The 14,142-nt window shown below is 44.3% G+C and overlaps 1 protein-coding gene across 1 annotated transcript in view; it reads right to left on the bottom strand.

Annotated features, from left to right (window-relative positions):
- Positions 1-14,142, bottom strand: part of mgat4b (alpha-1,3-mannosyl-glycoprotein 4-beta-N-acetylglucosaminyltransferase B) — a gene marked incomplete at its 5' end in the record, with an annotated part of 183,262 nt that overhangs the window by 151,528 nt on the left and 17,592 nt on the right. Inside the window, 2 exon segments of the mRNA XM_056242630.1 lie at positions 4,325-4,438; positions 8,912-8,958. Coding sequence (XP_056098605.1) covers positions 4,325-4,438; positions 8,912-8,958 — 161 coding nt within the window.

Genomic DNA, 14,142 nt, shown 5'->3' with positions numbered 1-14,142 from the left:
AGCCGCTCTGTTCTCGAATGAATCAGACGTTTTGATCAAATTGGTTGAGTGAATCATACAATGACTCACTCATTTAGACACTTGCTGAAACGGTTTTACTTTCATAGGCAAAAGTATCATTGCCTTTTTCCATCGTTTTATATTTTTTGTTGAAACTTTTGTAGTTAAAACATGAATCTCATAACATTATGTGTGTAATTTCAGTGTAAATGCATTTTACACTGTGGTAAATACACCTAAATGCAAACTTCTTTTAAAAAAAAAATCTGTTGAAATATTTTTGTCCAAAAGTGTCCATTCTGTGTCCGTGAAATGATGCATGACATAAACAAATAGTTTCTGATGTTGCCACATGTATTACTGTAAAAGAAAGATCTGCACGTTTGATACATATAGTCTATAATCCGGTTTGAGGATTTTTAGCCACTTTAAACTTTCAGTATTCAGCATTTGATCTATTGTGACCGCAGCTAGACAGCTTTCTGGCTTTAAATGACACAACAGCTTGTGTTTGCTCATTCAACACATGAAATCTGTCAGATATCTCACTATTCTGGTCACTGGAATGAATGAATGACTATAGCAGCTATGGGATTTCTCTTACGCACTATGGAACTTCTTTTTTATACAAACCAATTTTTACTATCCATCTATTTCTATCTATATCTATTTATAAAATATAGATTGTCACACTAGCTGTTTGTGGCCCGTGTCATATAACACTTTTCAGGGAATCAGCCTATCAATGGCTTACTCTGTCTATGTATATTATACTAGGATAGGAGAAGTATTATTTCTTTAATGAAGAAATTACACATGCCGAATGCAACAGATGGTGTGGAAACGATAAACGCACAAGCCTATCTCTGAGTGTGTCTATTTTACATAAACACACACGCATACAAACGGAGTGTGTTGCTGTGAGACGAGCCCTGCCGCAAGGAAGCGATCTGACAGACGTGTACATTCACACAAATTTACATCGGAGTTTCTTATCTGATCTGTTCAACGACACACACACACACACACACACACCCGCGGGAGAAACTCTCCTCTGCATCTGCGCTTCGGTGTGATGAAGGAAGTAACGTCAGGCTATACGAGTGTCCAGCATTCAACACACACGTTCATGCAAACGCTTCAGAGGAGAGAGAGATGACAGAGATCGGCCGAGCGCTCCAGGAAGAACAGCAGCAAAATATGGATAAACCGTCAGTTTGAGCATGATGATATCAGGAGAAACTCACCACTAATATCATCATCAGCATCAGCATTATTATTACATCATTATTATTATTAACATGTAATTATTTATATAACTGTCAAAATTATTTCATTAAATATATTACTATAGTAAAACTGCAAAATAAAAAGTAATAATAATAATATACACTCACCTAAAGGACTATTAGGAACACCATACTAATACTGTGTTTGACCCCCTTTCGCCTTCAGAACTGCCTTAATTCTACGTGGCATTGATTCAACAAGGTGCTGAAAGCATTCTTTAGAAATGTTGGCCCATATTGATAGGATAGCATCTTGCAGTTGATGGAGATTTGTGGGATGCACATCCAGGGCACGAAGCTCCCGTTCCACCACATCCCAAAGATGCTCTATTGGGTTGAGATCTGGTGACTGTGGGGGCCATTTTAGTACAGTGAACTCATTGTCATGTTCAAGAAACCAATTTGAAATGATTCGAGCTTTGTGACATGGTGCATTATCCTGCTGGAAGTAGCCATCAGAGGACAGAGTACATGGTGGCCATAAAGGGATGGACATGGTCAGGAACAATGCTCACGTAGGCTGTGGCATTTAAACGATGCCCAATTGGCACTAAGGGGCCTAAAGTGTGCCAGGAAAACATCCCCCACACCATTACACCACCACCACCAGCCTGCACAGTGGTAAGAAGGCATGATGGTTCCATGTTCTCATTCTGTTTACGCCAAATTCTGACTCTAACATCTGAATGTCTCAACAGAAATCGAGACTCATCAGACCAGGCAACATTTTTCCAGTCTTCAACTGTCCAATTTTGGTGAGCTCTTGCAAATTGTAGCCTCTTTTTCCTATTTGTAGTGGAGATGAGTGGTACCCGGTGGAGTCTTCTGCTGTTGTAGCCCATCCGCCTCAAGGTTGTGCGTGTTGTGGCTTCACAAATGCTTTGCTGCATACCTCGGTTGTAACGAGTGGTTATTTCAGTCAAAGTTGCCCTTCTATCAGCTCGAACCAGTCTGGCCATTCTCCTCTGACCTCTGGCATCAACAAGGCATTTTCGCCCACAGGACTGCCGCTCACTGGATGTTTTTTCTTTTTCGGACCATTCTCTGTAAACCCTAGAGATGGTTGTGCGTGAAAATCCCAGTAACTGAGCAGATTGTGAAATACTCAGACCGGCCCGTCTGGCACCAACAACCATGCCACGCTCAAAACTGCTTAAATCACCTTTCTTTCCCATTCTGACATTCAGTTTGGAGTTCAGGAGATTGTCTTGACCAGGACCACACCCCTAAATGCATTGAAGCAACTGCCATGTGATTGGTTGATTAGGTAATTTTATTAATGAGAGATTGAACTGGTGTTCCTAATAATCCTTTAGGTGAGTGTATATTTAATAATATATAGTAAAGTGTAATTTATTCCTGTGATCAAAGCAGAATGTTCAGCATCATTACTCCAGTCTTCAGAAATCACTCTAATATGACGATTTGATGCTCAAGAAACATTTATGATTATTATCAGTGTTGAAAACAGTCGTGGACGATTTTATTTCTCAGAATTCTTTAATGGATAGAGTTCAAAAGAAGAGCATTTATATTTAGCATTTATTAATGTTGTCACATTATACAAAACTTCAATACTGTTCAAAAGTTTGGGGTCAGTACGATTTTTTTTTGCACACACACACACACGCACACACACACACGCGCACACACACACACACACACGCACATACACACGCGCACACACGCGCACACACATGCGCACACATGCGCGCACACACACACAGACACACACTCGCACACACTCACTCATGTTGGTTGTTTACAGATCAGTCGAAGTCTTTAAATACTAAAAGACTGGATTTAATTTAGTGTAATGAAAACGAAATGAGTTTCACACTAAACCAAATGTTGAGGCATTTGAATAAACACATGCAAGTTTTCCACCTGTGGAACGACGGAATAATTCATCTTAGTATAAACACCACCTGTTAGGCCGACAGTACGCTCTCAAACTCAGAAAACATGAATATTTCAACTACTCCTGAAAAACACATGCTGAGCGAAACGCTTGCAACACACGCGTGGAGAGAAATGAATGCGCTCGAAATGGACCTGTGTTTGTCTTGGCTGACTGGTTATTGACTAGAGTGTGTGTGGAGTGTGTGCTGGAGTGTGTGCTGGATCCAGCATTGATCTGGTCATCAGACTGCTTGACCTGATGAGATCTGACTGCCATCAGTCCTGACGGTTTACATGAGGAGAAAGTGAAAAGAGATCATGTGTGTGTGTGTGTGTGTGTGTGTGTGTGTGTGTGTGTGTGTGTGTGTGTGTGTCCAGAAAGGACCACTTTGGAGAGAGACTAAAAGAGGTTGAGCGGATCACTTCAGGTGTTGCAGCATCAGTTACCCCATCACCAGCGTGTGTTAACCCATTCAGTGCTTGAGCCGTTTAGACAATCCGGCCCCCAATTGTTCTTTAGTACGCGTTTTATATTGACTTTGTTGCTGGACTTTAAAGTGAACTCAAACATCATTTTAGTTGCAGTCCACATTACATTCACACTAGTGTTTCATTTACACTACAGGTTACAATACTAATATTTATGTGTGTGTGTGTGTGTGCACTCATGAATAAGGCATAAAGAAGCCTGATCCTGGTGGAACACACACACACACACACAGTTGTGTACAATGATGATTACTATTGGTCGATGTCTTGCTCTGGAGGCGGGCATATGCAAATGTATTTGCCCGTGTGACATCACAGATCCTGCAATATCAAAACGAGCTGTTTTTGTAGCTTGATGAAATAAATGCTTGGTTTATCATGAGGATGTTTTCAGCTCTGAAACCGGCAGGAGTATTTAATGGCACAAAGATCAAGGCAAAAACGTCTTGACCCCTTTAAACCAGGAAAACATAACAGAATCCAGGAAAAAATAAAAAGTACTTTGGTGAAAAATAAAACAGATTTCATAGAGCCCTAAATATGTTTTCCATGCGGAGTGACTGAATGCATCTCCGCGTTCACACTGTTGACTGATGGTTAATTGCAGCACACACACACTGACGGATGAGAGGCGCAGGCGTTACCTGACCCGCTCTTTAGGGTCCCCGAACGACTCTTTGAGGTGAGAGAAGTCTGGGTAGAAGTGAACAGACGGAGAGATGATCTCCAGCAGCCCAGACTGAATCTCCACTGGGAACCTGAAACACACACAGGAAGAGCAGAGGTTTAGTGCGCTGCGAAGACAACTGTATATATATTGATACCACATTCTAGGACCCCCTCGAAAACGAGATGATGCATCTCAAGGGGTTTATCCTAATAAATAAATTTGAAGTAACTAATTCTGTCTGACTTCATTGCTTATGTTAAACTTTTGTTAAAATGTCCAATCTGCTCCTTTCCATATAATCAAAATGAATGTGAATTTGCAGGTTTGAAGGACTTATTGGAAGGACACAGACTCAGACACAGACACAGACTCAGACACAGACACAGACACAGACTCAGACACAGACTCAAACATAGACTCAGACACAGACACAGACTCAGACACAGACTCAGACACAGACTCAGACACAGACACAGACACAGACACAGACACAGACTCAGACTCAGACACAGACACAGACTCAGACACAGACTCAGACTCAGACAAAGACTCAGACACAGACACAGACTCAGACACAGACTCAGACAAAGATTTAGACACAGACTCAGACACAGACACAGACTCAGACTCAGACTCAGACACAGACACAGACACAGACTCAGACTCAGACACAGACACAGACTCAGACTCAGACACAGACTCAGACTCAGACACAGACTCAGACTCAGACTCAGACTCAGACACAGACTCAGACACAGACTCAGACTCAGAAACAGACACAGACACAGACACAGACACAGACTCAGACACAGACTCAGACACAGACTCAGACTCAGACACAGACACAGACACAGACACAGACTCAGACTCAGACACAGACTCAGACACAGACACAGACACAGACACAGAGTCAGACACAGACACAGACACAGACACAGACACAGACTCAGACTCAGACTCAGACACAGACACAGACTCAGACTCAGACTCAGACACAGACACAGACACAGACACAGACACAGAGACTCAGACACAGACTCAGACACAGACACAGACACAGACTCAGACACAGACACAGACACAGAGACTCAGACACAGACACAGACACAGACTCAGACACACAGACTCAGACTCAGACACAGACACAGACACAGACACAGAGACTCAGACACAGACTCAGACACAGACACAGACACAGACTCAGACTCAGACTCAGACTCAGACACAGACACAGACTCAGACACAGACAAAGACTCAGACACAGACACAGACACAGACACAGACACAGACACAGACACAGACTCAGACTCAGACACAGACACAGACTCAGACTCAGACTCAGACACAGACACAGACACAGACACAGAGACTCAGACACAGACTCAGACACAGACACAGACACAGACACAGAGACTCAGACACAGACTCAGACACAGACACAGACACAGACTCAGACACAGACACAGACACAGACACAGACACAGAGACTCAGACACAGACACAGACACAGACTCAGACACAGACTCAGACACAGACACAGACACAGACACAGAGACTCAGACACAGACTCAGACACAGACACAGACACAGACTCAGACTCAGACTCAGACACAGACACAGACTCAGACTCAGACTCAGACTCAGACTCAGACACAGACACAGACTCAGACTCAGACTCAGACTCAGACACAGACACAGACACAGACACAGACACAGAGACTCAGACACAGACTCAGACACAGACACAGACACAGACTCAGACACAGACACAGACACAGACACAGAGACTCAGACACAGACACAGACACAGACTCAGACACACAGACTCAGACTCAGACACAGACACAGACACAGAGACTCAGACACAGACTCAGACACAGACACAGACACAGACTCAGACTCAGACTCAGACTCAGACTCAGACACAGACTCAGACTCAGACAAAGACTCAGACACAGACACAGACACAGACACAGACTCAGACACACAGACTCAGACTCAGACACAGACACAGACACAGACACAGAGACTCAGACACAGACTCAGACACAGACACAGACACAGACACAGACTCAGACTCAGACACAGACTCAGACACAGACTCAGACTCAGACAAAGACTCAGACACAGACACAGACTCAGACACAGACTCAGACAAAGATTTAGACACAGACTCAGACACAGACACAGACTCAGACTCAGACTCAGACACAGACTCAGACACAGACACAGACTCAGACTCAGACTCAGACACAGACACAGACTCAGACTCAGACACAGACTCAGACTCAGACTCAGACACAGACTCAGACACAGACACAGACTCAGACTCAGAAACAGACACAGACACAGACACAGACACAGACTCAGACACAGACTCAGACACAGACTCAGACTCAGACACAGACACAGACACAGACACAGACTCAGACTCAGACACAGACTCAGACTCAGACACAGACACAGACACAGACACAGAGTCAGACACAGACACAGACACAGACACAGACACAGACTCAGACTCAGACTCAGACTCAGACACAGACACAGACTCAGACTCAGACTCAGACTCAGACACAGACACAGACACAGACACAGAGACTCAGACACAGACACAGACACAGACACAGACACAGACTCAGACACACAGACTCAGACTCAGACACAGACACAGACACAGACACAGAGACTCAGACACAGACTCAGACACAGACACAGACACAGACTCAGACTCAGACTCAGACTCAGACTCAGACACAGACTCAGACACAGACACAGACACAGACACAGACTCAGACACACAGACTCAGACTCAGACACACAGACTCAGACACACAGACTCAGACACACAGACTCAGACTCAGACACACAGACTCAGACTCAGACACAGACTCAGACTCAGACACAGACTCAGACACAGACTCAGACACAGACTCAGACACAGACACAGACTCAGACACAGACACAGACACAGACTCAGACTCAGACTCAGACACAGACACAGACTCAGACACAGACTCAGACACAGACTCTCAGACACAGACACAGACTCAGACACAGACTCAGACTCTCAGACACAGACTCAGACACAGACACAGACACAGACACAGACTCAGACACAGACTCAGACACAGACTCAGACACAGACTCAGACACAGACTCTCAGACACAGACTCAGACTCAGACTCAGACACAGACACAGACTCAGACACAGACACAGACTCAGACTCAGACACCGACTCAGACTCAGACTCAGACACAGACTCAGACACACAGACACAGACACAGACAATGACTCAGACTCAGACTCAGACACAGACACAGACACAGACACAGACACAGACTCAGACTCAGACACAGACACAGACTCAGACACAGACTCAGACACAGACACAGACACAGACTCAGACACAGACTCAGACACAGACTCAGACACAGACACAGACACAGACACAGACACAGAGACTCAGACACAGACACAGACACAGACACAGACACAGACTCAGACACAGACACAGACACAGACACAGACACAGACACAGACTCAGACACAGACTCAGACTCAGACACAGACACAGACACAGACACAGAGACTCAGACACAGACTCAGACACAGACACAGACACAGACACAGACTCAGACTCAGACTCAGACACAGACACAGACACAGACACACAGACTCAGACACACAGACTCAGACACACAGACTCAGACACACAGACTCAGACACACAGACTCAGACACACAGACTCAGACACACAGACTCAGACTCAGACTCAGACACACAGACTCAGACTCAGACTCAGACACAGACTCAGACACAGACTCAGACACAGACTCAGACTCAGACACAGACACAGACACAGACTCAGACACAGACACAGACACAGACTCAGACTCAGACACAGACACAGACACAGACTCAGACACAGACTCAGACACAGACTCTCAGACACAGACACAGACTCAGACACAGACTCAGACTCTCAGACACAGACACAGACTCAGACACAGACTCAGACACAGACTCAGACACAGACTCAGACACAGACACAGACTCAGACACAAAGAGACACAGACACAGACTCAGACACACACACACACTAGTGTTCCAGTATTGTAAGTCTTTGCAGAATTCATTATGAACAACAGCACATGACTGATGTGGGACACACACAGGACTGATGTGGGACACACTCACATGCTCTCTCTCTCTCTCTCTCTCTCTCTCTCTCTCTCTCTCTCTCTCTCTCTCTCTCTCTCTCTCTCTCTCTCTCTCTCTCTCTCTCTCTCTCTCTCTCTCTCTCTCTCTCTCTCTCTCTCTCTCTCTCTCTCACACACACAGGACTGATGTGGGACACACACTGAAGCAGAGGAACTCTAACACCCAGAGGATGAATTTCCCGTCAGTGTCTTCTGCTATTGTCCACTAAAGCATGCGGGGGAAAGTGTGCAGTCACATGCTCTCTCTCTCTCTCTATCTCACACACACACACACACACACACACACACAGTATCGGGGAAACTCCAGCAGATAGTGATGGGAAACTAGGGTACTCACAGGCGCTTGAGGTTTTCAGCAACACTATTTGCATATTGTTGATCCGTCTGTAAAACAAAGCAAGAACCAGTGTTGACTTTCAGAAATCACACAATCTTTCCCAATCAATACATGTTTACCTTTGAGATGGACAAGTGTTTGTAGCAGTGTTTTGGATGGATGTTATAAGTACAATGTTGGTTCACATTTCCTGACTTTTCCTGCTAAAGAGATTATAGTGTCTGTGAAGAACTTGAACTGTCCAATAACGAAAGCAAATGAAGCTCTTTCCACTATAAAACAGCAGACGGACTTCACCGTAGCCAAACACAACTCAAGTATGGCATATTCTTGGAGCTGCCACAAGGGGTGCTAGAGCTGCACGGTTAAACGTTAAACGATCGCGATCTCGATTCAAACACCCATGCGATCTCATTCCTAAATGACAACGATTCTATTCAACTTTGCCAAAACCACACCGAAACATTCAGATCTGCGTTCTGATCCAGAGAGAGCCGTTGTCAAACAGCTTCACAGCCTGTTTTGTGTTACAAATAATCATATTATCACAGAAGTACTGAGATAAAAGTTTATAGTTCGGATGTAAACACTGATGTCTACGGAAGCCATTAAAATAAGAGTAAATTAACTTTTGAAAGTAACTTGACGCTTCAAATAAAGATTGTATCAATTACAAAATAAGTATTTATGAGTGAGTCATTGAATCATTCACTCAAGAGATTCATTCAAAAACACTGATTCATCCAGTAATAAAATAAGTATTTATGAGTGAGTCATTGAATCATTCACTCAAGAGATTCATTCAAAAACACTGATTCGTCCAGTAATGAAACAAGTGAAGACTTTATGCGTGAGTCATTGAATCATTCACTGAAGAGATTCGATCAAAAACACTGATTCGTCCAGTAAAGAAACAAGTATTTATGAGTGAGTCATTAAATCATTCATTCAAACAGTTTTTTTAAATAATTCATTCAGATTAATTCAACATTTTAACTAGACTGCAGCAATTAACATTTTGTCGGAGCCTCTATTAAATGACATGTTACATTGTTTAGTTGTCTGTTCAGAATCATGAGAGAATCGTAATCTCTGTTTGAAACAAAAGAATCCTGATTCTGAGTTTAACCAGAATGGTTCAGCTGTACAAAAGTTGACATCAGTTATTTCTGTCAGATCATTGCTTTATCATTTAAAACTCTATATGCAACCTTTAAAAGTTTGTGCTGAATTTAAGGTAAAGCCACTTGGATTGGATTGATCAGTTCAGCATTCAGACATTTTTAGTGTAGTTTAAAGTCTCCATGAATCAAAATTGACTATATTTTTGGAATACAGCAGTATAATTTATCCATGCACATCTTTAAGGCCGAAGTTGAGTGTCAGTTTTTGCTGTTTTTCATGTTGAACATGTTGAATATTGGCGGGATTATGACTTATACAATGCGTTCACGTCCTTGTAGAACTCGTAATTACAACTTGTACACTGGGAATGATCTGACTTGTGCCATGTGACGCTGTACCACCTGACCTGCAGATTCATAGTGTTGCCATAGAAAGGCATAATTCTGACATGAACGGTTCCAAGTAGATCATCATGTTGTCATCTCTTAATTATGATTATTATGATAATTCCTCACGGGCAAAATCAAGACCTGCCCTACATTTGTTCTGGTTTCAAAAGCGTTTCACTCGGATATAAGGCACAATAGAGAAAAGAAGATCGTTATTTCAGTTTCATGAAGACTTGAAGTGTTGAAATGCTCTAGAGCGGTTGTGAGTTCTGTGTCGGATGGAGTCGGTCTAACAGTGAAATTCAAGGACGAGGGTATAATGTGAGGATACACACACTGCGTCACAGTCCTGCGGAAACATCACATCCTCGTCATTTCCCACACATCTCTCATCACCGACTCATTGTGTTGAGAATTATCCTGAGACGTAGAGAAGAGAACGAGTGATGATGATGAGGAAACACCTGCAGAAACTCTGACCAAACCTTCAGTTTCCAGAGAAGTGGGAAATGCTGCTTTTTCAAAGCTTGCAGAAATACCATTCTGACCCATTTAGATTCACGTCAGCTACTCTTCAGAACGGTTTAATCACAGGATCAAAAACACCAAGCATTTGCACAATCCTTTTAGTTCTATTAAAAACAAAAAAGGGCTGAAAAGTGTCAATGAGACGGAAAGTGCAACAAACAACAACATTTGTACATTTCCTGATGAAAATGTGAGTAGCGCTTTCAGAGGAAAAAAGATTTCTTTCAGCTTATGTCCGTTCGGTCGCTAGAGTGTCCAGAGTGTTTTTAGCATTATGGTGTTCAGCGCTAGAGTGTCCGGAGTGTTTTTATCATGATGGTGTTCAGCACTAGAGTGTCCGGAGTGTCTTTAGCATGATGGTGTTCAGCACTAGAGTGTCCGGAGTGTTTTTAGCATGATGGTGTTCAGCACTAGAGTGTCCGGAGTGTTTTTATCATGATGGTGTTCAGCACTAGAGTGTCCAGAGTGTTTTTAGCATGATGGTGCTCAGCGCTAGAGTGTCCGGAGTGTTTTTATCATGATGGTGTTCAGCACTAGAGTGTCCGGAGTGTCTTTAGCATGATGGTGTTCAGCACTAGAGTGTCCGGAGTGTCTTTAGCATGATGGTGTTCAGCACTAGAGTGTCCGGAGTGTTTTTATCATGATGGTGTTCAGCACTAGAGTGTCCGGAGTGTCTTTAGCATGATGGTGTTCAGCACTAGAGTGTCCGGAGTGTCTTTAGCATGATGGTGTTCAGCACTAGAGTGTCCGGAGTGTTTTTAGCATGATGGTGTTCAGCACTAGAGTGTCCGGAGTGTCTTTAGCATGATGGTGTTCAGCACTAGAGTGTCCGGAGTGTTTTTAGCATGATGGTGTTCAGCACTAGAGTGTCCGGAGTGTTTTTAGCATGATGGTGTTCAGCACTAGAGTGTCCGGAGTGTCTTTAGCATGATGGTGTTCAGCACTAGAGTGTCCGGAGTGTTTTTAGCATGATGGTGTTCAGCACTAGAGTGTCCGGAGTGTTTTTAGCATGATGGTGTTCAGCACTAGAGTGTCCGGAGTGTCTTTAGCATGATGGTGTTCAGCACTAGAGTGTTCGGAGTGTCTTTAGCATGATGGTGTTCAGCACTAGAGTGTCCGGAGTGTCTTTAGCATGATGGTGTTCAGCACTAGAGTGTCCGGAATGTTTTTAGCATGATGGTGTTCAGCACTAGAGTGTCCGGAGTGTCTTTAGCATGATGGTGTTCAGCACTAGAGTGTCCGGAGTGTCTTTAGCATGATGGTGTTCAGCACTAGAGTGTCCGGAGTGTTTTTAGCATGATGGTGTTCAGCACTAGAGTGTCCGGAGTGTCTTTAGCATGATGGTGTTCAGCACTAGAGTGTTCGGAGTGTCTTTAGCATGATGGTGTTCAGCACTAGAGTGTTCGGAGTGTTTTTAGCATGATGGTGTTCAGCACTAGAGTGTCCGGAGTGTCTTTAGCATGATGGTGTTCAGCACTAGAGTGTCCGGAGTGTCTTTAGCATGATGGTGTTCAGCACTAGAGTGTCCGGAGTGTCTTTAGCATGATGGTGTTCAGCACTAGAGTGTCCGGAGTGTTTTTAGCATGATGGTGTTCAGCACTAGAGTGTCCGGAGTGTCTTTAGCATGATGGTGTTCAGCACTAGAGTGTCCGGAGTGTCTTTAGCATGATGGTGTTCAGCGCTAGAGTGTCCGGAGTGTTTTTAGCATGATGGTGTTCAGCGCTAGAGTGTCCGGAGTGTCTTTAGCATGATGGTGTTCAGCGCTAGAGTGTCCGGAGTGTCTTTATCATGATGGTGTTCAGCACTAGAGTGTCCGGAGTGTCTTTAGCATGATGGTGTTCAGCACTAGAGTGTCCGGAGTGTCTTTAGCATGATGGTGTTCAGCACTAGAGTGTCAGGAGTGTCTTTAGCATGATGGTGTTCAGCGCTAGAGTGTCCGGAGTGTCTTTAGCATGATGGTGTTCAGCGCTAGAGTGTCCGGAGTGTCTTTAGCATGATGGTGTTCAGCGCTAGAGTGTCCGGAGTGTCTTTAGCATGATGGTGTTCAGCACTAGAGTGTCCGGAGTGTCTTTAGCATGATGGTGTTCAGCACTAGAGTGTCCGGAGTGTTTTTAGCATGATGGTGTTCAGCGCTAGAGTGTCCGGAGTGTCTTTAGCATGATGGTGTTCAGCACTAGAGTGTCCGGAGTGTCTTTAGCATGATGGTGTTCAGCACTAGAGTGTCCGGAGTGTTTTTAGCATGATGGTGTTCAGCGCTAGAGTGTTCGGAGTGTCTTTAGCATGATGGTGTTCAGCACTAGAGTGTCCGGAGTGTCTTTAGCATGATGGTGTTCAGCACTAGAGTGTCCGGAGTGTCTTTAGCATGATGGTGTTCAGCACTAGAGTGTCCGGAGTGTCTTTAGCATGATGGTGTTCAGCACTAGAGTGTCCGGAGTGTCTTTAGCATGATGGTGTTCAGCACTAGAGTGTCCGGAGTGTCTTTAGCATGATGGTGTTCAGCACTAGAGTGTCCGGAGTGTCTTTAGCATGATGGTGTTCAGCACTAGAGTGTCCGGAGTGTCTTTAGCATGATGGTGTTCAGCACTAGAGTGTTCGGAGTGTCTTTAGCATGATGGTGTTCAGCACTAGAGTGTCCGGAGTGTTTTTATCATGATGGTGTTCAGCACTAGAGTGTCCGGAGTGTCTTTAGCATGATGGTGTTCAGCACTAGAGTGTCCGGAGTGTCTTTAGCATGATGGTGTTCAGCACTAGAGTGTTCGGAGTGTCTTTAGCATGATGGTGTTCAGCACTAGAGTGTCCGGAGTGTTTTTATCATGATGGTGTTCAGCACTAGAGTGTCCGGAGTGTCTTTAGCATGATGGTGTTCAGCACTAGAGTGTCCGGAGTGTCTTTAGCATGATGGTGTTCAGCACTAGAGTGTCCGGAGTGTCTTTAGCATGATGGTGTTCAGCACTAGAGTGTCCGGAGTGTCTTTAGCATGATGGTGTTCAGCACTAGAGTGTCAGGAGTGTCTTTAGCATGATGGTGTTCAGCACTAGAGTGTCCGGAGTGTCTTTAGCATGATGGTGTTCAGCACTAGAGTGTCAGGAGTGTCTTTAGCATGATGGTGTTCAGCACTAGAGTGTCCGGAGTGTCTTTAGCATGATGGTGTTCAGCACTAGAGTGTCCGGAGTGTCTTTAGCATGATGG

The sequence above is a fragment of the Rhinichthys klamathensis genome, unplaced genomic scaffold, assembly GCF_029890125.1.
Source record: "Rhinichthys klamathensis goyatoka isolate OS25496 unplaced genomic scaffold, OSU_Roscu_1.1 h1tg000734l_1, whole genome shotgun sequence".
NCBI classification, from domain to species: Eukaryota; Metazoa; Chordata; class Actinopteri; order Cypriniformes; family Leuciscidae; genus Rhinichthys; species Rhinichthys klamathensis.
Note: the sequence above shows the minus strand (reverse complement) of the source record. Positions and strands in the feature narration are given on the sequence as shown.